Raw genomic sequence first — 25,562 nt, forward strand, 5'->3', positions numbered from 1 at the left:
TCTGGGCACAGTGGCAGGCTTTCCCCTCTCCAGTAGAACAGTGATCAAAAGACAAGCAGCCAGTGCTCGCCCTCCACATTCGCCTCGATGATTTAATCAGCAAAACTGAATCAAACATCGGCTTGTGGCCTGTCCCGCAGCCTGCCCGCCATGAGGTTTGCGCAAGCTGCCTTTGTCTCCCAGAATCCTCTCGGAGACTGCAGAGCACTGGAGCACCCAAACAGTAAATCACAGGCTCCAACATTTCCAGAATCACATCCCAGACAAAAAAGAAACATAAAAAGACACAAGTGAAATATGGTTTCATGATCTATCCAGAAGATGTCAATTAAAGGAGCTTTGTACACAGGATCCATCTTGACTGGAAGCATCTCTTTCTTCTTCCCTCCCCAAATTATTGAATGGGTTTTCCCTATTTTCCATAAACTGTTCCTGGTGAGTAACTGAAAGCTGGTTGCCTACCTGAGCTTTCATTTGGATCTTCCCACTGTAGTCATGCAGGAACAAGAATTCCACTATAGTGAACACCAGCGTTAGAACCTAGTGCCATAATGACAGCAAGAAAAGATCTTTCCCTATTATCCAAGGTGAGTCTTTTGTCTCGGTGTCAGTAGACCATAAGAAAATTTGAACAGAGAAATTAGATTAATTGTCCAGTACCACATTGAGAAGTGGCCAATGGTTCCTCTGCCTTATATTGCCTCGCAGGTCAGGCAGCACTTGGAGTATAGCGAGCAGTTCTGGACCCCACATCTAAGAAAGCATGTACTGGCAATGGAGAGGATCCAGAAGAGATTCACAAGATTGAAAGGGTTTATGTATGAAGAGCATTTGATGGCTCTAGGCCTGTTCTCATTGGAGTTTAAAAAAATGAGGTGGTGGGAGAAACCTATCAAATATTGAACGACTGAAAATAATGAGGGATTGCTGGACCAGGGGGCACAGTCTTAGAATACAAGGACCTCCCTTTAGAACAGAGATGGAGGAATGTATTTAGCCATAGGGTGCTAAATCTGTTCAATTAATTGCCACAGACAGCTGTGGAGGGCAAGTCATCGTGTATATTTAAAGCAGATAGGTTCTTGATTAATAAGGGTGTCAAAGGTTACAGGAAGATGGCAGGAGAATGAGGTTGAGAGGGATAATAAATCAGCCATGAAGGAATGGTGGAGCAGACTCAATTGGCCAAATGGTCTAATTCTGCTCCTTCATCTAATGGTCTCATCAAAAAGAAATTGTGATCAGAGTAGCTTGTGTCTTAAAATCTAAACTGAATGAGCAGCGAAATGCTTCCTTGAAGAACTACTTAAAATATTCTTCTATTCCTCCTTTGTTATGTTTTACTTGTCCAAAGTAAATCATGCACAATTTTTATAAATCAAACACTTGCGATGACAATATCTGTTGGGGAGAAAGTTATCAGCTATTTTTTAATTTTTCAGTCGCACTGGAGAGGTTATAGACAAAGGAGAGATTACCAGAAGAGACTTTATCACCTTCAAGACAACGCAGATGCTGTAATTAAGGTACAGACCACTTGGTTATGGCCTCCTTGTGTCATGTAATATCAGTTATAATGAGAACCTGGTACAAAGACCATGATAAATATTTAAACGATTCTTTAGTGGCATGATGCAATGTGATCTAGTTGATTTGATGAGCACTGCAGAGCAGATTGAAACTGGAGACAGCACAATCCTGGGCAGGGTTAGAAATGAACTGGTTAGCTGTTGATCCTGGGTGAGGCAGAGGTTGGGTAGTCTGAGGGGACTGGTGACGCCCTCTGTAGGTGAAATGGGTTGCCAGCACTGGGAAGGTGGGAACGTGACCAATCTGTTTGGTGCAGCTAGCCTAGTTTCATTTGGCCTCTGCAGGAAAGGGGAAAGCCTGTAAAGATATATATTTTTTTAAAAATTACTTATAAGCAGAAAGGGTAATGGAACAAAGCAAGTTTGTGAGCTGGTATCCCTGTGAACAGGCAGTCTCCATACTCGGGAAGTACATTTCAAGTCATAGATAGTAATGCAATAATCCATTACATGGACACTCATTCATAGAAACAGACCCTTTGGCCCAACTTGTTCATGCTGACCATGATGCCCACCAAGCTAGTCTGATAGACCAATTTGTGCTACTCTAAACCTTTCCTATCCATTAACTCAACCAAATACCTTTTAAATGTGATACCTGCCTCAGCCACTTTCTTATTCCATATACAAAAAACACTCTTGTTCTCAGAACTGAAATGGCTAACATATTTTAAGCTCATGGTAGAAAAGTATAGGGGGTTGTCACTGGTAGGTTTTTTTACACTGGTAGTGACAGATGCATGGATTGTGCTGCAAGGAGTGGTTATAGACGCAGATACATTAGGATATTTAAGAAACTCTTAGATGGGCATATGAATGAAAGAAAAATGGAGGGCTCTGTAGGACGGAAGTCAAAAGGTTGTGGGGAGAAGGCAGGAGAATAGGGTTGAGAAGGACAATAAATCAGCCTGAATCTGTATCTGTGTTTTGTAATTTCTTACAATCTAACAGTGTGTGTGCATTCCATTAATTTATGTTTGGACTTGGACTAAATGGTAGCCTTTGGCACCTGAATCTCCAGTGCTGAAATTGTTATATTCCTTCCGATGTAGGAGACTATTCAACCCATTAAGTCTTTCAGAGCAATCCCATTTCCCTCCACAGTTTATTCTGTCTGTTCTTTCTCCTGCCACCTCTTTAGGCAAGTCATCCATATACTGCCAGCCAGCCAGCCAGTCCTAGGGATCTGGAAGGAATGGGGATAGAGTTCCTCTTCCTTTTGTTCTCACCTACCACCCGATAAGCCTCTGCATCCAGCACATCATTCTCCACATCTTCACAAAATCCTATCACCAAATTCACCTGCAATTCTCCCCCCCCCCCCACCATTCTCACCGCTTTCTGCAGGGATCGCTCCTTCCGTGATTCCCTTGTTCATTTGGCCCTCCTCACTAATCTCCCTTGTGGTGCATATCCCTGCAAGCTTCAGAAATGCTACACCTCCTCTCTTATCACCATTCAGGGTCACAAACAGTCCTTCCAGCTGAGCCAACACTTCACTTGTGAATCTGTTGAGTTCACCTAATGTACCTGGTGCTCCCGATGTGGCTTTCTCTGCACTGGTGAGGCCAGATGTAAATTGGTAGACCACTTTGTCGAGCATCTTTGCTCCATCTGCCAAAAATAGAATTTTGCAATGCTGAGGCCACTCTGAGGGTGGAGGAGTAACACCTCATATTCTGTCTAGGTAGCCTCCAGCCTGATGGCATGAACATCAAAATCTCCGTTGGGTAACTTTTTTTCTCCTTCCCCTTCCCTCTTCTATTCCCCACTCTAGCTTCTTACTACTTTTCCTCACCTGCCTATCACTTCCCCCTGGTGCCCCTCCTCCTTCCCTGTTTCCCGTAGTCCACTGTTCTCTCCTATCAGATTCATCCTTCTCCAGCCCTATACATTTTCCATCCACATGACTTCACATCACCTTCTAGGTTGTCCTCTCTCCCCCCACCCCACCCCCCACTTTTTATTCTGGCGTCTTGCTCCCACTTCCAGTCCCGAAGAAGAGTCTTGTCCTGAAACTTCAACTGTTTATTCATTTCCATAGATGCGGCCTGACCTGCTGAGTTTCTCCAGCATTCTGTGTGTGGTACAGCAGAAACCAGTGCGGTCACGGTGAAGGTGTAAGTGCCACTCAGCCAGTACCCGATTGAACCCTATTCGCTGGAGATGAGGCATCTGAGTTACCTGCAGTGTTGCTGTGTCACAAGAAGTGTTACGTTAAGGGTTATTGTACGAATTGTGTGCTTTATTTTAAGCAATGGTTTCTCACAGTGGCTGCTGGAGATTTTATGTGGCATTTTCCTATTTCTGCAAGCTACTCTGAGGTGTTTGGATGGTGCATTTGGTGCCTTGACAATAAAACATTTCTTGTTGTGCTATGATGTATCTGGTGTCTATCAGTCACTTACTGTTGTTCATTTGCTAGATCCAGTCGTGGGTGAGAATGTGGCAGGCCCAGAGGAGGTACAAGGCAAGGCTGCAATACTTCAAGAACAATGTAAGTCCAACTGAATAATATGTGAGCTGTTGGCTTCCAATTTGGTGGAGAAGAAAAAACACTACACATTTTGTCACTTTAGTTCTACTGAAGAAGCAGATCTGAAGCAGTAATTTCAGTAAAGAGGAAAGGTTCTACCCAAAATATCAACTGTCCATTTCTTTAATACAAGAGATTCTGCAGGTGCTGAAATCCAAAGTAATACACACAAAATGCTGGAGGAACTCAGCAGGTCAGGCAAATTCTGCGGAGAAGAATAAACAAAGTTTGAGGCTGAAATTACTAAATAACCTGCTGAAACCACACCCAACATTGTTGTAGTGGGTTGATCAAGGCTGAAAGAGAATGATGCATCTTGCTCTGGCTGGGCTGGGAGTGGGGTTGCAGAGGGTTCAGTCTGAGTGTGGTAGAAGCAGTCCTCAACCTGTACACAATTTGCCCAGATGCATTATTGGTTTAGAAAAGACAATTGACATAATAAAAGCCCACTAAACAGGGGACTGAACCAGCTGTTTACGCATGGAACTGACCAACTGCTGAAAGAGCTCGCTAGTCAGACAGCATCTGTGAGGGATGGAGGAATGGTAAAGGAGGTCAAAATCCTGCATCAGGCCCAAGAGTGCAGAGGGTTGAGGAGGGGTGGTGAGATGGGAGCCAGGAGAGTGGTGGATTGCGGTGTGCTGAACAATGATGGCAGATGGTATAAGGTGGGGGAAAAGAGGAATGAAGGAGACGGGCAAGTGTTGAATCTGGAGGTGATGCTATCTACAAGGTTCTTTGGAAGTCTAGCAAGAGGCACAGGTCTTGTGGTTACACCCATTTTATTAGTTGTTCATGATGATGGTATAATAAAACACAGCAAGCGGGTGACTAACTAGCCAAATCACTCTGACAAAGAACCTACCTCGTGGTCTTTCTTTGTACTGAAAACTGGTTCAAGCTGGACCGATCTTCTCTCATCAGAATAGCCCGTGTAGTTTTGATTTATACTGCCATGACACATGCTTTCAGACAATGAAAGTACAGAACCATCTATATACAAATTACTGAAAATACACTGAACATTTACAGACATACATGATTGTACAAACACATAAACAAGCATAAAGTTAAACTACAAGAAAAATAATTTACACCCCTAGCCAACAGAAGGAAAAGAGAAGGCAGATGGAGTGAAGTGGCTAGTGGAGAGAATGAAGGCAGAGACAGCTTCTGGAGTTTCACTCCCTCATTGACAAGGTGAGATTGTTGCTGTTTCTTCAAAACAAAACAAAAATCAGTTCTCCAATTAGACATGGATGGAAGACACATTTAATACAAGAGGGTTGTCCTGTTCAGTAACCTGAATGTGGAGATTCTACTTTAATGGAGATGGGCATTCCTTTTGCTTGATAGTGTCCTCAGCTCTCAGACTGCTGCAGAGTGCAATCAAATGCCAGAATTTTTAGAGTGATAGATAAGAATAGGAAGAGAGTGTGTTGGTGATGTATGACCCTTTGTGAAGATGGTTCCTTGCTGGAGCAGCTGTTTCGTAGGGTGAGTTATTTTATTACGTACTTTAATCTAAATTCCCCATTGTCCAGAACTACCATGGCAATGGGGGATTGAAATTCCAGTAAAATAAAATAACCTGAATTAGAATCGGGTTTATTACCACTGACTTGTCATAGGACTTTGTGGCAGCAGCACAGTACAATAATTTTTAAAGAAATTACTGTAAGGTACAATGAGAAAAATTTAAAAATAGTGCATAAAGAGAGCAAAATAGCAACAGCGTTCATGGAATGTTCAGAAATCTGATGGTGGAGGAAAAGAAGCTGTTCCTAAAATGTTGAGTGTACGTCTTCAGTATCAAGTACTTCCTCCTTGCTGGTGTTAACGAAAAGAGGGCATGTCCTGGGCTGTGAGAGCCCTCAATGATAGATGTCATTGTCTTGTGGCATCGCCTTTTGAATATGTCCTTGATGGTCCCTGTCATTGAGGCTAGTTCCTGTTATGGAGTTGGCTGAGTTGACAACTCACTTTAGCTTTCCCTGGTTCTGTGCATTGGTACCAGATAGAGATGCAACACAAGTACATATATGCACAGGTGCTGTGAAAAATTTTAACAAGAATGAGCACAAGTAGAATAAACAAAAAATCTAAGTCCATTTTAGTGCAAAGTGGTTGTAGCATTCCTAAGCAGTAGTGATTAAGGTTGTGCCAGTTGGTTCAAGACTCAAATGATTGATGGGAAGTAGTTGTAGTCGCTGTTCCTGAACCTGTTGGTGTGGGACTTCGGGCTTCTGTATCTCCTTCGCAATGGGAGCTGTGAGTAGATGGCATGGCCTCGATGGAGGGATCTCTGAATATTTCCTTCTTGAGGCAGTACACATCCTTATGATGTACTGGTCCGAGGAGAAGCAAATAGATTTCAACATGGACAAATGCGAGGTGATTAATTTTGGAAAATCAAACCAGCCTACAATGAGTGTAATAGAACATGGGGACCTGGGAGTACAAGTGCTTATTTTGCAGTAAGTGTCATCACAGGTAGAGAGGGTGGTGATAAGATGATTTAGCATGCTGGCTTTCATCAATCAAGTTATTAAGCTGGGCCATTAAGTTGCAGTTGTATGAGTTGTTGGTGCAACCACACATACTGTTCTAACTCCTATATTCTATGACTTGGCTCTTCTGCTCATAGCCACCTGACTGATGAAGACCAGTGTGCTAAACAGTGGGTTTTTTTTAACACCATGTCTACTTGTGACTCTGGTTTCAATTAACTAGTGCTGTACTATTCATAGTTTAAGTCTTACGTTGGTTTGACTTTCCAAAATGCATCATCTCACACATACAGTGGTGCTAGAAAATTTGTGAACCCTGTAGAATTTTCTCTACTCCATAAGTATAACCTAAAGTGTGATTAGAACTTCACGCAAGTCCTAAAACTAGATAGAGAACCCAATTGAATAATAACACAAAAAACATTAAACTTGTTCATTTATTTATTGAGAAAAATCATCCAAAATTACATGTATTTGTTGGAAAAAGTATGTTAACCTTTGCTTTTCATAACTGGTGTGACCCTTGTACAGCAATAATTGTTGGTCAGTCCTACACATCAGCTTGGAGGAATTTTAGGCCATTCCTCCTTACAAAACTGCTTCAACTAAGGGATGGTGGTGGGCTTCCTTGCATGAGCTCCGGAGACTTCCGGGAAGAAAAGGAGACTTGCATGAGCTCCTTCCACAACATTTCTATAGGACTAAGGTCAGGACTTTGACTTGGCAATTCCAAAACACAATTTGTCTTTTTAAACCATTCTGTTGATTTACTCTTGTGTTTAAGAACATTATCTTGTTGCAATATCCAACTCCTATTAAGTTTCAGGTGATGGACTGCTACCCCAGTCTTCTGTAAAATGTTTTAATACAATTTCGAATTCATTGTTCCCTCAACGATTGCAAGCTGTCTAGTCCCTGAGGCAGTAAAGCAGCCCCAAACCATGATGCTCCTTCCACCATGCTTCACAGTTGGGATGAAGTTTTGGTGTTGGTGTTCTTTATCATTCAGACATAGCAATGTGCATTTCTGCCAAAAAGTTCAACTTTTGTCTCATCTGTCCACAGATCATTCTCCCAGAAGCATTGTAGGACGTGCAGATGGTCTTCTGCAAACTTGAGACATGCAGCAATATGTTTAGGTTTTTTTTTGGAGAGCAGTGGTTTCCTCTGGTGTTGTTCTATGAGCACAGTTCTTGTTCAGTATTTTTCTTATAGTGGACACATGAACAGAGACTTTAACAAGTTCTAGATATTTCTGCAGGTCTTTTGCTGTTGCCCTTGCATTGCATGTTCACCTTCAGCATTGCATGTTGTATTCTTAGTGTGATCCTTGCAGGATACCCACTCCTGGAGAGTAGCAACAGTTCAAAGTTTCCTTCATTTGTTGACTGTTTCTCTTACTGTGGACTTGGGTCTTCAGAAATGTTTTTGTAGCTTTTTCCAAATTGAAGCATCTCTACAGTTCTTCTAAGGTCCTCTGAAAGTCATTTTGATCAATGTATGGTGCACGTAAACAGATCTTTTTTGAGAAGAGCAGACTCTGTCAGTATCCTAACTTTGTGTTTCTTTTTAATAGGGCAGGGCACCTCTACAACCCACACCTCCAATCTCATCTCATTAATTGGAACACCAGACTCCAAATAGCTTTTGGAGAATTTAATTGACTTTATTACTTATATCCTTCACATACATGAGTAAAAATCTTTACGTTACATCTCCATCTAAATGTGCAATTTATAATAATTTGTGATAAACATGTACAACAGCACAGTCAATTGGTGTGAATTAATCAGCCTGATGGCCTGGTGGAAGAAGCTGTCCTGGAGCCTGTTGGCCCTGGCTTTTAAGTTGCTGTACAGTTTCCCAGATGGTAGCAGCTGAAGCAGTTTGTCGTTGGGGTGACTCGGGTCCCCAATGATCCTTTAGGCCCTTTTTACGCACCCGTTTTTGTAAATGTCCTGAATCGTGGTAAGTTCACATCTATAGATGCGCTGAGCTGTCGCACCACTCTTTGCAGAGTCCTGCGATTGAGGGAAGTACAGTTCCCATATCAGGCAGTGATGCAGCCAGTCAGGATGCTCTCAATTGTGCCCCTGTTGGAAGTTCTTAGGATTTGGGGACCAATGCCAAACTCCTTCAGCCATCTGAGGTGAAAGGGGTGCTGTTGTGCTTTTTTTCACCACACAGCTGGTGTGTACAGACCACGTGAGATCCTCGGTGATGTTATTGCTGAGGAACTTAAAGCTGTTCACCCTCTCAACTCCAGATCCAGCGATGCCTGTCTCCATTCCTCCTGTAATCCACAACCAGCTTCTTTGTTTTTGCGACGTCGAGGGTCAGGTTTTCATGACAGCACTGTGTCTGGGTGATGACTTCCTCTCTGTAGGCTGCCTCATTATTATTTGAGATTAGGCCAATCAGTGTAGTGTCGTCAGCAAATTTAATTAGCAGATTGGAGCTGTGGGTGGCAAAAGAACATAACCAAAGCATCTGCTTTCTCTGTGGGTGACAACACAATCATGGGTATACAGGGAGTAAAAGAAGGGGCTTAGGACACAGCCCTGAGGGGCATCTATGTGGAGGGTCAGAGGGGAAGAGGTGAGGGGGCCCACTCTCACTACCTGCCGGCGATCTGAAGAAGTCCAGGATCCAGCTGCACAAGGCAGGGTGAAGGCCGTGACTCTGAGCTTGGAGGGAATTATGGTGTTGAATGCTGAACTGTAGTCCAAAATCTGTGGCTATTGCGTCACCTGTTGATTGGTTGTGTCATTAGGCGAATTGTAGGAGGTCCAGAGCAGGTGGTAGCAAGCTGCAGATGTAGTCCTTGACCAGCATTTGCTTATTATTGAGGTGAGTGCGACAGGACACCAGTCGTTCAGACATGTTACCTTGGCCTTTTTGGGTACAAAACAATGGTGGATGTTTTGAAGCAGGAGGGCACTCTACACTGGGAGAGGGGGAGATTAAAAATTACTGTAAACACACCTGCCAGTTGTGCCATGCACATTCTGAGTACCCAGCCTGGGTGCAGGTCGCTTTGGAGGCTCTCATCAGGGGCTCAGTGTTGGCAATATCGAACCGAGCATAAAAAAGATTTTGCTCATCTGTGAAGAGGCGGTGATTTTGGTAGCACCACTGCACATAGCTTTGAAGTCTGTGATTAGCCACGTGTGTTGTTGGTGGAGAATTGTGTCTGGATCTTGTCCCTGTGTTGTTTTGCTGCCTTGATGACTTTGCGCAGATTGTAGCTGCATTTCTTGACCTCCTGCTGATTACCAGCGATGTAAGCTCTGTGTTGTGCGATAAGTGCTGCTTGCATAAGTGCTTGTTGATCCAGGGTTTCTGGTTTAGGTAGATCCTGACCGATTTCTGGGGGACAACATCCTCTATGCATTTCTGGATGAAACTTGTGGCCCCTTCCGTGAACTTGGAGACATCCTCATCATGAAAGATATTCCAGTTGATGTCATCAAAGCAGTCCTGTAGCATAGAGACCGATAGTTGGACCAACAGTGGACAGTTTTAACAAAGGCATTACCCCAGAGGTTCACAAACTTTTTCCTACAAATGCATGTAATGGATCATTTTTCTCAATAAATAAGTGAACAAGTATAATACTTATGTAAGATTTGATCAAAGTTTAGGTCCTACTTATGCAGAAATAGAGAAAATTCTACAGGGTCATAAGCTTTCTAGTACCACTGTACCAGTATTGAAATTTATTTGCCACTTTTCAGCCCACTTCCCTAACTGATCAGGATCCCCTATTTGACACAGATTTGAGACCACTTCGTTGAGACCCAATGCAGATTGGGAGACCAATTTGTCAAGCATCTTTGCTCTGTCTGCTGCAAAAGCTGGGACTTCCCAGTGGTCATCCATTTCAATTCATCTTTACATTCCTGTTTAGACTTGTTGGGTCATGGCCTTTTCTACTCATGCTGAGGCCATTCTCAGGTTGGAGGAGCAACAACTCATATTCTGTCTGCGTAGCCTCCAACTTGATGGCATGAACATCGATTTTTCTAACTTCTGGTAATTTCTCACCCTTCCTCCTTCCCTCTTGTTGCATTCCCCAGTCTGGCTCCCCTTTTTACTCCTTCTCATCCCCCTGGTGCCCCTCTTCCTTCCATTTCTCCCATGGTCCACTGTTCTCACCCATCAGATTCTTTCTTCTTCAGCCCTCTACCTCTTCCAGTATCACCTACTTCATCAACTCCTTCCCCACCCACCTGCCCTCCTGTTCACCTGGTTTCACCTATAACCTGCCAACTTCTTCCCCATCCCCATCCCAGCCTTATTCTGGCTTACCTTTTCTTTTGCAGTCCAGACAAAGCCCAAACCATTGACTGTTCATTCTTCTCCATAGATGCTCCCTGACCTACTGAGTTCCTCCAATGTTTTGTTTGTATTACTCAAGATCTCCGTCCTCCACGGTATCTACAATAATCATTTCATTATCAACAACCTCTCCTAATGTTGTATCATCCACGGAGTTACTAATTATCCAAATCATTTGTGTAACTAACAAATAACAATGATCCAAACCAACAACCCTTTGGCACACCACTAGTCACACCTCCATTGCAAGAAACAATCTTCGACCACCACCCTCTGCTTCCTACCTCCTAGTCAATTTCCACTACACCTAGTGAGCTCTTCCTGGATTCTTAGGACCTAAACTTCCAGACCAGCCTACCATCTGGGTCCTTGTCAAAGCTTGGTTAAAGTTTAAATAGACAACATCCTGTTTCTACACTCATCTACTTTTCTTGGTTACCTCTTTATAAAAATTTAGGTTCATCAAGCACAACTTCCCATACACAAAGCTGTTGATTGTTCCTAATTATACTCTGTCTATCCAAATGCTGGTAGATCCTGACCATTAGAATCTCCTTTAGTAACTTCCCCACTGCTGATGTCAGGATGACTGGCCTGTAGTTCCCTGGCTTATCTTTGCTAACCTTTCTTAACAACAGAACAATATTAGTCACCTTCCAATCTTTGGGAACTTCATCAGTGTCTAACAATGAATCAAATGTATTTACAAGGGCCTCTGCAATTTCCTCTTTAGCCTCCCACAAAGTCTGAAGATGCACTTGGTCTGGCCCTGTGGATTTATCTATCTTAATATGCTGTAAGGCTGCAAATACCTCCTCTCAAATAAAATGAATATCCTCCAAATCATCTCAACTTGCGTCCCTTACCTTCTGAGCAAACGTAACTCAGAAGGAGTTATAGGGATTCTATTCTTCTTGTGGTTCAGTCCCTTCCCACTTACATCTGCAACACTTCTCTTGCCCTCAATCTTCTCAGTAACTTTCAATTCCCTAGCCCTGACACCCTCATCCTCACTGTGGAAGTTCAGTCCCTATGCACTTTTGTTCCCCATCAGGAAGGCCTTAAAGCCCTTTTCCTCTTTCTTGGCTGAAGAACCAACCAATCACTCTCCTCTGTGGCAGAACTGGTCCTTACCCTGAACAATTTTTTCTTCAGCTGCTCCCACTTTTGCCAAACCCAAGTGGTAGCCATGGGCACTTGCATGGACCCAAGCTATGCCTGCCTTTTCTGCTATGTAGGACAGTCGAGGCCTTTCCTGTCTCCCCAACTCTTCCTCTACTACATCGACAACTGCATTGGAACTGCTTCATGACAAGCTCAGCATGGGTGTGTTTTATCAATTTTGCCTCTAACCATGCCCTTAAATTCACTTGGACCATTTCTGACACCTCCCTCCCCTTTCTTGATCTGTCTCCATCTTTGGAGACAAACTGTCAGCCAATATCTTTTATTATAAACCTACTGACAGGCAGACATTATTGATCCCGAGGGAAATTTGGTTTCGTTACAGCCGCACCAACCAAGAATAGTGAAGAAATATAGCAATATAAAACCATAAATAATTAAATAATAATAAATTAATCATGCCAAGTGGAAATAAGTCCAGGACCAGCCTATTGGCTCAGGGTGTCTGACACTCCAAGGGAGGAGTTGTAAAGTTTGATGGCCACAGGCAGGAATGACTTCCTATGATGCTCAGTGTTACATCTCGGTGGAATGAGTCTCTGGCTGAATAAACTCCTGTGCCTAACCAGTACATTATGGAGTGGATGGGAGTCGTTGTCCAAGATGGACAGCATCCTCTTTTCAGACTCCACCGTCAGAGAGTCCAGTTCCACCCCCACAACATCACTGGCCTTACGAATGAGTTTGTTGATTCTGTTGGTATCTGCTACCCTCAGCCTACTGGCCCAGCACACAACAGCAAATATGATAGCACTGACCACCACGGACTCGTAGAACATCCTCAGCATCGTCCGGCAGATGTTAAAGGACCTCAGTCTCCTCAGGAAATAGAGACGGCTCTGAACTATACCTCTTCCCACCCTATTCCCTTTGCTTAGTTTTTTTGCCTCTGTTGCATCTGTTCTCAGGATACGGCTTTCCATTCTGGAATGGAGTTTCCCTCCCTCTACTATTGATGCTGCCCTCAACAGCATCACCTCCATTTCCCAAACATCTGTGCTCACCCTTCTTCCTGCTGTCATAATAGTGATAGAGTCCCTCTCATCTTTAACTACCACCCCATCAGCCTCCACATCCAACACATTATACTCCTCCACTTCCACCATCTCCGGGACCCTATCACTAAACATATAATGTAAATATAAACATAAAATAAACAATAAACCTCCACAGCCCTCCCCCCCCACCCCACCTTGCTTTCCGCTAGGATCGCACCCTCTGTGATTTCCTTGACCATTCATCCTTTGCCACTAATTGTGCAGGCACATTCCTGTAAGCAGCCAAAGTTCTATACCTGCACATCCGCTTCCTCTTTCACCTCCATTCAGGGCCCCAAACAGTTCTTCCAATTGAAGCACGACTTCACCGGCAAATCTGCTGGGGTTGTCTATTGTCCAGTGCTCCCGATACGGCCTTCTCTATGTTGGTGAGACCCATCTTAAATTGGCAGACTGCTTTGTCAAATCTCTCCATACCATCCACTACAAGTGGGACTTCCTGGTGGCCAAACATTTTAATTCTGATTCCCATTTCTGTTTCGATGTGTCAATCCATGTCCTCCTCTTGTGTCAAGGTGACACCACCCTCAGGATGGAGGAACAACACCGTCTAGGTAGCCTCCAACTTGATGTACGAATATTGATTTCTCCTGATGAACAAAATTTCCTCGTCCCCTCTGTTCCCCACTCTGACCTTTTACTACTTCTCTCCTGCTTATTTCTTCCCCTGGGTCAGCATCTCGTTCCCTTTCACCTATTGTCCAATTTCCTCCCTTATCAGATTCTTTTTATTCTCCAGCCACCTATTACTTTTCAGTTGACCTTTTTCCCCTTCCCCCACCTTTTAATTCAGTCATCTCTCTACCCCCAGTTCAAAAGAAATGTCATGGCCCAAAATGTCAATTGTTTACTCTTTTTCCGTAGATGCTGCCTGACCTGCTGAGTTCTTCCAGTGTTTTGTGTGTTATAGTGAGAGGTTAACCAGGTTTGGTCTTTATTTAGAATGTAGGAGAATTAGGGGGTGACCTCATAAAAGTGCCTAAAATTATGGGAAATATAGATAAGTGGATATTAACAGTCCTTTCCCCGGGTTAGGGGAGTCCAAAACTAAGGGGCATAGGTGTGGGGTGAAAGGGAAACATTTAAAAGGGAGCTGAGCAGCAACTTTTTCCACAGAGGAGTGAGCATATGGAATGTATGTCAGACAGGTACAGTAGTATCATTAAGAAGCATCTGGAAAGGTACAGTGCCTGTAAAAAGTATCCACCCCCCTTGGAAGTTTTCATGTTTTATTGTTTTACAACATTGAATCACAGTGGATTTAATTTGTCTTTTTTGACACTGATCAACAGAAACAAACTCTTTTGGGTTAAAGTGAAAACAGATCTCTACAAAGTGATCTAAATTAATTACAAATATAAAACACAAAATAATTGATTGCATAGGTATTCAACTACCCCCCCCCCCTTAATATGATGCACAAAATTATCACTGGAGCAGCCAGTTGGTTTTAGAAGTCGCATAATTAGTTAAATAGAGATTTGTTTTTGAGACCTGTCTGCAGTCAAGATGTTAGAATTGCTTGTAAGAAAAATACACCTATATCTGGTAGGTCCAACTTGTGAGTGGGTATCCCAGCAAAAACTACATCATAGAGACAAAAGAACACTCCAAGCAACTCAGCAAAAACGTTCTTGGAAAGCACAGGTCAGAAGATTTCCAAGTCACTGAATATCCCTTGGAGTACAGTTAAGTCAATCATCAAGAATATGGCACAACTGTAAATCTGCCTAGAACAGGCCATCCTCAAAAACTGAGTGACCATGCAAGAAGGGGTCTAGGGAGCAAGGCCACCAAGAGACCTGTGACAACCCTGGAGGAGTTACAAGCCTCAGTGGCTGAGATGGGAGAGACTGCATATACACAACTGTTACCCAGATGCTTCACCAGTTACAGTTTTATGGGAGAGTGGCAAAGGGAAAGCTACTGTTGGGGGGGGGGAGAAAGAAAACTCACATGAAATGTCAGCTGGAGTTTGCCATAAGGCATGTCGACGACTCTGAAGTCTGGAAGAAGGCTCTATGGTCTGATGAAACCAAAGTGGAGCTTTTTGGCCATCAGACTAAATGCTATGTTTGGCATAACCCAAACACCGCACATCATTGGAGCTTAGAAAAATAGAGGACTATGTGGTAGGAAAACCCTAGACAGTTTCTAGAGTAGGTTACATGGTTGGCACAACATTGTGGGCTGAAGGGCCTGTAATGTGCTGTAGATTTTCTATGTTCTATCATCAAAAAATATACCTTCCCTACCATGGAGTTGGTGGTGGGTGCATTAAGCTGTGGGGATGCTTCACTACAACAGGCTCTGGAAGGCTTGTAAAGGTAAAGAGTAAAATAAATGCAGCAAAATATGGGGAAATCCTGGAGGAAAACCTGATGCAGTCTGCACAAGAACTGTGACTTGGGAGAAGATTTGTTTTCCAGCAAGACAATGACCCCAAGCATAAAGCCAAAGCTACACAGGAATGCCTTAAAAAGAACAAATTTAATTTCTGGAGTGGCTGTCAGTGTCTAGACTTCAATCCAATTGAGAATTTGTGGCTGAACTTGAAAAGTCCTGTTCACTCACAATCCCCTTGCAATCTGACAGAGTTTGAGCAGTTTTATAAAGAAGAACAGGGGGAAATTGCAGCATCCAGATGTGCAAAGCTAATCCTATCCACGTAGGCTGAAGGTTTTAATTGCTGCCAAAGATGCATCTACTAAATACTGACAATTATTTTGTGTTTTATATTTGTAATTAATTTAGATCACTTTGTAGAGGCCTGTTTTCACTTTGACACCAGGATCTGTTGATTAGTGTTAAATAAGCCAAATTAAATCCACTGTGATTCAATGTTGTAAACCAATGAAACATGAAAACTTCCAAGGAGGTGAGTGCTTGGAAGGAATGAGCTGAATGCAGGAAATTGGGACTAGCAGCTTGGCTGATGAATCCAGAGACTAATTATAGTTTGGCACCAGCAGCATCGCAGGAGTTGCCAGTCAGCATTAAACTCGATGTAGGACTGCCTTAGGGACATCATCTCCAAATTTTTCATCAGGTTTACTCCCAAAGCCTTCCCCATGAGTGGGTGAAGCCGCAGGCAGCATCTGTTGAATAAGATCAAAATGTAATGAGTATTTTTGTTTCATTACTGTTCCCGTTAGCGAGTGTGTCCATTCCTGTTTGAGGATTAATTTTATTCGTCATATACTTTTACATGTATTAGAAATTTACTGTGGTGTGATGGTCTGGGTTCGATAGGCAACAGCATTCCATGATTATAAGGAGTAAAGAATTTTATAACAAAATAAAGTTAGGTTAAGGTAAAGATATGGAATAAAATGAAAAAATAAAAATACATAAATACCAGCATGTATTTATGTTATTATTACTGTATTTGTATTTATAAGCAAGAATTCACTGGACTCCCTGGATAATCTTAACAGCTCAATTTCTTACAATCTCCACAGATTGCTCCAGTAGTTAAGATCCAGGCGTTCGTCAGAGCAAATAAGGCCAGAGGAGACTACAAGATGTTGGGTAAGTGAGTTAAACCGAACCATGTTGTGTGGATTACATATATTTCTTTGAATTTGGCAGTGATTTCCTTTCTGTAACCATTACCAGCTGCGGCAGGTTTGTATGAAGAACTCACAACCCAAGTGATGCCTTGTGGGTTTCAGAACTCCTAGTATCTAGAATTTCCCTGGAAGTTGAAACAGCTGGATGCAGTAATGGCCTTATCGCTAGACTGCCTGCAGTACCTTGTCAACTCTCCTGGCCTAGGAGGACTCGTGCCTCCAGCTATTTTGTAGTGGATTCATGTCCCGCACCCGATGCTTGATTGTGTCGAATTGACTAGTGGGATGCTCTTCAACTGGGACCTTCAAACAAGCTTCTTCCCAGCTGCAAGGGGAGATACCTGAGACCCTGTTTCTAATTAATGTTTCTCCTTCATCACCGTGTGCAAAACAGTGCTACATTAGCTTACATAAGACAAAGTATTTTTATGTGAAGCTCTTTCTGAAACCCAGTCAGGAAGTATACAAGTGTTCAAGTTCAAAGTAAATTTATTGTCAAAATACATACATGGTCGGCCCTCCTTATCCGCAGGGTTTTGGTTCCGGGACCCCTCCTGCGGATACCAAAAAATGCAGATGATCAAGTCCCTTATTTAACCTGTCTCAGTGTGGTGGTCTTTAAGACCCAATGGAACCCCGGACCTGATTTAACCTGTATCAGTGCAATGGACTTTAGGACCCAGTGTTTCTGTTCACGAAAATAATCACGATCGCGATTGAAAATAAAGTGGAAGTAATAAAGCGATTGGAAAGAGGTGAAACACCATCGGTCATTGGAAAAGCGTAAGACTCCAGTCGGTCAAGGATCAGAACAATTTTAATGGAGCATTTGAAAGGCCCTGCCCTGATGGAAGCTACAATTATTACTAAGCAATGCAGTGGTTTAATTATAGAAATACATATGTTTCTTAAGTGTTTTATATGCATAGAAAGGCAAAATATGTACTACATACTAAGAAAAACTTTTGACTAACTGATGCCACCTAATACAGGATGTACCTGTTCTGACTTCAAATCCGACTTAAGGACAGACTCAGGAATGGAACTCGTTCATAACCTGGGGACTGCCTGTACTTTTAAATCATCTCTGGATTAGTTATAATACCTAATACAATGTAAATGCTATGTATGTTATACCGTATTGTTTAGGGAATAATGACAAGAAAAAAATAGTCTGCACGTGCTCAAACAACAAGTGCCGGAGAGAGAACTTCGGGGTTTTCCCAACCTGTGGTTGGTTGAATCTGTGCATGCTGAACCCGCGGATAAAGAGGGCCGACTGTATGTCACTATATGCTACCTTGCTCATTTTCTTTGCAGGCATTCACAGTAGATACAAAGAAATACAATAGAATTAATGAAAAGCTACATACAAAGACTCGTAAACAACCACTGCAAAAGAAGATGAACTGCACAAATATGAGTAAATAAGTAAAGATACATAGATGCATAATACTGAGAACATGAGTTGTAGAGTCCTTGAAAATGGAGCCCATAGCTTGTGTTCAGTGATCAATTCTAGGTTAAGACCATAAGACATAGCAGAATTAGGCTATTTGGCCCATTGAGTCTGCTGTGCCATTCAATTATTACTGATATATTTTCCCTCTCAGCCCCATTCTCCTGCCTTCTCCCCATAACCTTTGACACCCTGACTAATCAGAGCTTATCAACCCCTGTTTTAACTATATTCGATGACTTGTCCTCCACAGTCATTCGTGGCAATGAATTCCGCAGAGTTACTGCCCACTAGCTAAAGAAATTCCCCCTTTTCTCTGTTCTAAATGTTCTCTGGACCCTCTCCAATGCCAGTGCATCTTCCCTTAGATAAGAGGCCTAAAACTTCTCACAGTACTCCAAGTGCAGTCTGACCAATGCCTGATAAAGCCTACTTAAGCATCCCTGGTTTTGTATTCTAGTCCTCTCAAAATGATTGCTGATATTGCATTTGCTTTCCTTACCACTGACTCAAACTACAAGTTGGCCCTTAGGGAATCCTACGCGAGGACTCCCAAATTCCTTTGCGACTCTGAGTTTTGAATTTTCTCCCCATTTAGAAAATAGTCTATGCCTTTATTGCTTCTACCAAATTACATTAGCATACACTTCCCAACACTATTCCATCTGCCACTTCTTTACCCATTCTATCCAAGTCTTTCGCAGACCCCCTTTCTCCACCTGTCTTTGTATCATCGGCAAACATGTAACGTGAAACAAAGTGGTTCCAACACCAACCCCTGCTGAACACCACTAGTCAGCACCAGCCAACATTAAGAGACCTTCTTTTTATTCCTACTCTTTGCCTCCTGCCAGACAGCCAATCTTCTATCCATTTTAGTATCTTTCTTGTTAAGCAGCCTTGTGTGTGGCACCTTGTCAGAGGCCTTCTGAAAATCCAAGTAAACAAAGTCCACTGACTCTCCTGTGTCTATCCTGCCTGTTATTTCCTCACAGAATTCCAGCAATTTGTCAGACAAGAGTACCCCTTAAGGAAGCCATGCTGACTACAGCCTATTTCATCAAGTACCCTGAAACCTCATCCTCAATAATGGACTCCAACATTTTCCCAACCACTAAAGTCAGACTAACTGGTCTATAATTTCCTTTCTTCTGCTTCCCTCCCTCCTTGAAGCGTGGTGACATTTGCAATTTTCCAGTCCTCCTGAACCATTACAGAATCTAGTGATTCTTGAAAGATCATGACTAATGCGTCCATGATCACTTTAGCTACCTCTTTCAGAATCCTGGGATGTACTCCATCTGGTCCAGGTAGCTTATCTACCTTCAGATTTTTCAGCTTCCCAAGTACATTTTCTTTAGTAATGTCAACTACACTCATTTCTGCCCCTTGACACTCAAATTTCTGGCATGCTGCTGGTGCCTTCCACAGTGAAGACTGGCACAAAATATTCAAGTTCCTCTGCCATTTATCCACTCTTACCTCTGCTATACTCTTTATATATCTGAAGGACTTTTCTATCCTATTTTATATTGATGTCTAGCCAACTGTCAAGTTTTGTCTCTACTGTCCTTGTACCTTTCTTAGTTTCCTTCTCTTGGTTTTTAAAAGCTTCCCAATCCTCTAACTAATGTTTGTTATATAATATACCCTCTCTTTTGCTTTTGTGGTGTCTTTGACTTCCCATGGCAGCTACAGTTGCCTCATCCCCCCCCCCCCTTTAGAATACTACTACTTCTTTGGGATGTACTTTCCCAGTTCCTTCCAAATTGCACCCAGAAGCTCCAACCACTGCAGTTCTGTTGTTATCTCTTCTAGTGTCCTTTTCCAATTAACTTGGGCCAGCTTCTCTCTCATGCTACTGTAATTCCCTTTACTCCACTGTAATACTGTTACATCTGACTTTATCTTCTTGCTCTCAAACTGCAGGGTGAATTTTATCATATAATGATTACTGTTTCCTCATGGTTCCTCTACCTTCAGCCCCCTAATCAAATTTGGTTCATTACACATCAGCCAATCCAGAATTGATTTTTTCCCCCTAGTGGGCTCAACCATAAGCTACTCTTAAAAAGCCATCTCGAAGGCATTCTACTAATTTCTTCTCTTGGGATCCTGCAGCAATCTGATTTTCCCAAACTACCTGCATATTGAAATCCCCCATGACAGTTGTAACATTGCTCTTTTCTATCTCCTGTTGTAATTTCACATCTTGGCTACTGTTTGGAGGCCTGTATATACAGTGTATAACTCACATCAGGGTCTTATTACCCTCCCAGTATCTTTACTCTACCCACAGGATTCTACAATATGTCAACTCCTTCTAAAGATTTGATTTCATCTTTTACCAACAGAGTCCTGCCAGCCACTCTGTTTATCTGCAATGTGTATCTGTGGGTATTAAGCTCCCAACTATGATCTACTTTCAACCACAACTCAGTGATGCCCATGATATCAAACTACACAATCTCTAATTGTAGTACAAGGTCATCTTATTTCATATACTGTGTGCATTCAAATATAATGTTGTCAGTCCTGTAATCATCAGCCTTTTGATTTTGCCCCCCATATTACACTTCAACTGATTCAACTGAATAATTTTTCCTTATTATTTGCCTGTCCTTCATCAGTCCCACTACACACTGCATCTACTTGCATACCAACTGCCCCATCCCTCTTCCAAATTACTTTAAACCTTCCCCAACAGCTCTAATAAACCATCTGTAAGGATATTGGCCTCCCTTGGCCTCTGGTGTCATCCGTCCTTTTTGAACAGGTCAGGCCTTCCCCAGAAGAGATGCCAACAACCCAGAAATCTAAAATCCTGTCCCCTGCACCAATTCCTTAGCCACATGTTCATCTGCCAAATCATCCTATTCTTACTTTCATTGGTGTGTGGCACTGGCAGCAATCGCTACCCTGGAGGTCCTGCTTTTCAGGTTTCAACCTAAGCTTTTCCTGCCTATGAATTGGTATCAATATGGCTGCTCACCATCCCTGTTTAGAATTATGCAAATCTGATCCGAGACTTCCTTGACTCTGGCACCTGGGAGGTAAGTGCCATCCGGGAGACTCTACTAACTGCTCCTCTAACTATGAATCGTCTATCACTATTACACTATTCTTCTGAACCACAGAGACGGACTATGTGCCAGAGACCTGATCAATGTGACTTCCCCTGGTAAGAGTCCCCCCCCCCCCCCCCACCCAGCAGTTTCCAAAGTGGTATATGAGGGGTGATTGATGAAGTTCGTGTTCTAAGGTAGAAGGAGTCAATTTTTAGAAAGCCCAGCGCATTTATTTTTCCTGCATTTACGCACAGTCCAGCGATCGTGGAGCATACAGATCCCTTCTTTGTAGAAGTCAGCATCTTGGACCTCCAGAAGTGGTCCACAGGATGGGGTGATTGATAAATTTGTGGCCTAAGGTAGAAGGAGGAGAGTTATTAACTTCAAACTTTCTTCATTTTCTCTCAGTTGAACTGCATGTGCATGTAACAAGAGTTGTATAACTCATCTCGTTCTACCTTAAGCCACAAACTTATCAATCACCCCTGCTGGGGACCACCTGGAGGTTCAAGACGCTCTCGTTACATGCACGTGCAGTTCAACTCTTTGTTCAAGGAGCTACGGACTTTGACTCCAAGATCCCTCCGCACATCAATGCTGTAAAGTGCCCTGCAATTAACTGTATACTTTTCCGATACATTTGACACCCCAAGTGTAATACCTCACACTTACAGGGATTAAAATCCAATCTGTCATCTCTCCACTTACTTGTCACTGATATATATAGTCTCCTTTATCTTTTGATCAGCCCTTTGTACTGTCCACAATACCACCATGTCATCTGCAAACTTGCTAAGCCTCCCATCTGTATTTTCATCTGTTAGATACTAATGATTTTGTAATCTAGAGGTTCTCTGAAAGTCAAGAACAAGCCGCGAAGCTTGTTGTTTACACCTGTTTTATCCATTTTAAAGAAAGATTCAAGAGAACAAGGGTTTAGAAAACAAAAACATGGGGTCGTCCTCTGCAAAAACTAGCTTCGACTAAAAATAAAACTACACCTTAACAGTGGCAACGATCACCTATAAAATAGCCAGATTCAAGTGGTATGACATCTACTGCAAAGAAAAATCAAACCGAGAAACTTTCAGCAAAACGCAGAAACAACTGTACCAAGATTACTGGAAAATCCACTGAACAATTATACATATAGGTGATTACTGTATATAAAAATGCAAGCACAGGAAAGTTAACCTAACACATCCAAGACAAACAAGAGGCTCTAGTGCAGATCACAAACCTTCAGCCAGTTTACACCCTTCCACCACTTGCCTTGTTTTCAATTCTGAATCCAAACTACAAATCTGTGCAGATCCCATCCATCTTAATCTTCTATATCAGTGTCGAGATAGCCATTTGCTTTGTCAAGGTATAGAAAGCTACAAACTACCTACTGGTAAATAGGATTAGTGCAGGGATTCCACGGTACCCTTGCTTGATGATATTGGTCCATGGCATTAAAAAAAGTTTGGGAACTCCTGGATTAGTGGGTACTTAATGGTTGGCATGGCCATGGGCCAAAGTGCTTGTTTTTCTGCTGTACAACTCAATGAAAGGAAAATCTTGCTTTTCCAGTCCACGCCAGGAACCCTCCACTGGGGGTAGTGCGGAGGTTTGCTCACCTCCTGGATCAAAATGACCACGACTTCCGTGAGGAGTGGGAGCTGATCCAGCTTCGTGAGGAAGTGGTGCAGTGCATCCGCTCCAGTCGCCACCTGGAGCAAGACCTCAATGTAATGGACATCAAGATTGGACTGTTGGTGAAGAACAGGATCACCCTGCAGGTGAGTGGGTATTCTTGGCCTCTTAAGAAGTTTTGGTCAACTTGCTGTCTCCCTGGTTGGCAGCAGTGTGATGACATCAGCAGTGCAGATAGTGACGTTTAGCCTTGCAGGTCTGCACTAGTGTTTGTTCTCACCACATCTTCATGAAACTTATCAGAATCAGGTATATTTCACTGACATTTGCCATGAAATTTGTTTTTGAGCAATACATAAAGATCACTATAAGTTGCAGTAAAAATAAATAATACTATAAAGACTAATGAGATATTCATGGATTTTCTTAAAGTGTTGAGTGTGTGTCTTTGTGCTCCTGTACCTCTTCCCTGATGGTAGTAATGAAAAGAAGGCATGTCCTGGATGGTGAAGATCCTTAATGATGGATACTACCTTCTTGAGCCATCACCTTTTGTGAATGTCCTAGATGGTGGGGAGACTAGTGTCCATGATGGAGCAAGTTGAGTTTACAGCACACTGTAGCTTTTTCTGATCTTGTGTAGTGGTCCCTCCATACCAGGCAGTGATGCAATCTATCAGAAAGCTTTGTATCTGTAGAAATTTGCTAGAGTTGAATGAAGTATAGCCACTAATGTGCCGTCTTTGTAATTGCATCAGTATGTTGGACACTGGATAACTTGTCAAAGATGTTGGCACCCAGGAACTCGAAACTTTTTTAGTACAGTATAGAACAGTACAGTACAGGACACACAAGTGAATCTGCAGATGCTGGAAATAAATAAAAACACAAAATGCTGGCAGAACTCAGCAGGCCAGACAGCATCTATGGGAGGAGGTAGTGACGACGTTTCGGGCCAAAACCCTTCATCAGGAGTGAAGTAACATGGGATGGTCAAGGGGGATAAGAAGTGGGGGGAGGGATGAAGTAGAGAGCTGGGAAGTGATAGGCTGGAGGGAAATGGACTAGGGGGAAGAATTATGGGAAATAAAAGAGAAAGAAAGGTAGGGCTGGGAAGAGATTATAATGAGGGGGGAAAAAAGAGAGAAAGAGAACCAGACTAAAATAATAGATAAGGATGGGGGTAAGGGGGGCAGGGGTATCAACGGAGGTCAGTGAGTTGGATGTTCATGCAGGCAGGAGGCTACCTAGGCGGGAGATAAGTTATTGCTCCATTGACCTGCATGTGGCCTCATCTTGACGGTAGAGGAGGCCATGGACAGACATATCGGAGTGGGAATGGTCTGTGGAATTGAAGTGTGTGGCCACAGGGAGATTCCGCCACTGCTGGAGGACCGAGCGCCGGTGTTCGGCGAAACGGTCTCCCAGTCTGCGGCGGGTCTCCCCAATGTATAACTGGCCACATCGGGAGCACCGGATACAGTATATCACCCCAGTTGACTTGCAGGTGAAGTGGTGCCTCACCTGAAAGCACTGTCTGGGGCCTGGGAAGGTGGTGAGGGAAGAAGTGTGGGGGTAGGTGTAGCACTTCTTCTGTTTGCAGGGATGAGTGCCTGGAGGGAGGTCGGTAGGGAGGTAGGGGATGAATGGACAAGGAGATTATAGTGAGGGGGGAAAAAAGAGAGAAAGAGAACCAGACTAAAATAATAGATAAGGATGGGGGTAAGGGGGGCAGGGGTATCAACGGAGGTCTGTGAGTTGGACGTTCATGCCATCTGAGTATTAAAATGTCTTACCATCATTTCTTGAGCAGTACCCTCAGAGTTGAGCATGACACCTTCCAGTCTAATTTTGTGGGTTCTGAGGTGATTAATAAGGGCATTATGGGAGCTGTAGTCACAATTGGGGTAGATGATGAATAACCCCCATGGTGTATGGGGAATTGTTCTCCTGCTGCTGCCATAATCTTAATGCTTCTTGAGGAGATTCCTTGGAGATTGAAGTAGCAATGTTACATTTCTTCAACCCTTGAATCCTTATCTCTACCTTTCCATGACTGAGCATTTGAGGGGTGTAACAAGATGATGGAGAAGGTAGTCATTAGGGTGTTAAGGTCTGCTCAGGTTTCAGGGAGCAATCTCATCAGTCCCATTCCCCTCTTTGTTTTTCTATGACCTCTGATATGTCCCTCAAGACCCTTTTTTGCCATCAACCAAAAGCGAGATAATTTACAGTGGTCAAATAAACTACCTACTAATGTATGTAGCGTGATAGCAGGTAGCACCTGAGTTCAAGTTCAAACCAGGATCACAGGAGTTAAGCAGACCAGCTACTGTGCTACAGTCCTGCCTTCTCTTGAATTATTTACTGGATTTATTCTTGTTTGTCATGGATTCGTGATTACAATTCAGAAACAGGCCCTTCAGCCCAGCTTGTCTGTGCTAACCAAGATGTCTCTGCTAATCCCATTTTCCTCCAATTGATCCATATCCCTCTGATCCTGTCCATATATCCTTTAAGCAGTGCGATTGCACCAGTCTTTACGGCTTCCTCTGATGGCTCCTTTCATTTACTCATCATTTTCTGTGTGGGGAAACTTGCCGCAA

The 25,562-nt window shown here is 43.0% G+C and overlaps 1 protein-coding gene across 1 annotated transcript in view; it reads left to right on the forward strand.

Moving 5' to 3' along the window:
- iqgap3 (IQ motif containing GTPase activating protein 3) overlaps window positions 1-25,562 on the forward strand; it is a 227,309-nt gene that overhangs the window by 119,948 nt on the left and 81,799 nt on the right. Inside the window, exons 20-23 of the mRNA XM_059979942.1 lie at window positions 1,443-1,526; window positions 4,015-4,086; window positions 16,681-16,750; window positions 22,894-23,102. Coding sequence (XP_059835925.1) covers window positions 1,443-1,526; window positions 4,015-4,086; window positions 16,681-16,750; window positions 22,894-23,102 — 435 coding nt within the window. The remainder of the gene's footprint in view (window positions 1-1,442; window positions 1,527-4,014; window positions 4,087-16,680; window positions 16,751-22,893; window positions 23,103-25,562) is intronic.

Source organism: Hypanus sabinus, chromosome 9, assembly GCF_030144855.1.
Source record: "Hypanus sabinus isolate sHypSab1 chromosome 9, sHypSab1.hap1, whole genome shotgun sequence".
In the NCBI taxonomy this organism is placed as follows: Eukaryota; Metazoa; Chordata; class Chondrichthyes; order Myliobatiformes; family Dasyatidae; genus Hypanus; species Hypanus sabinus.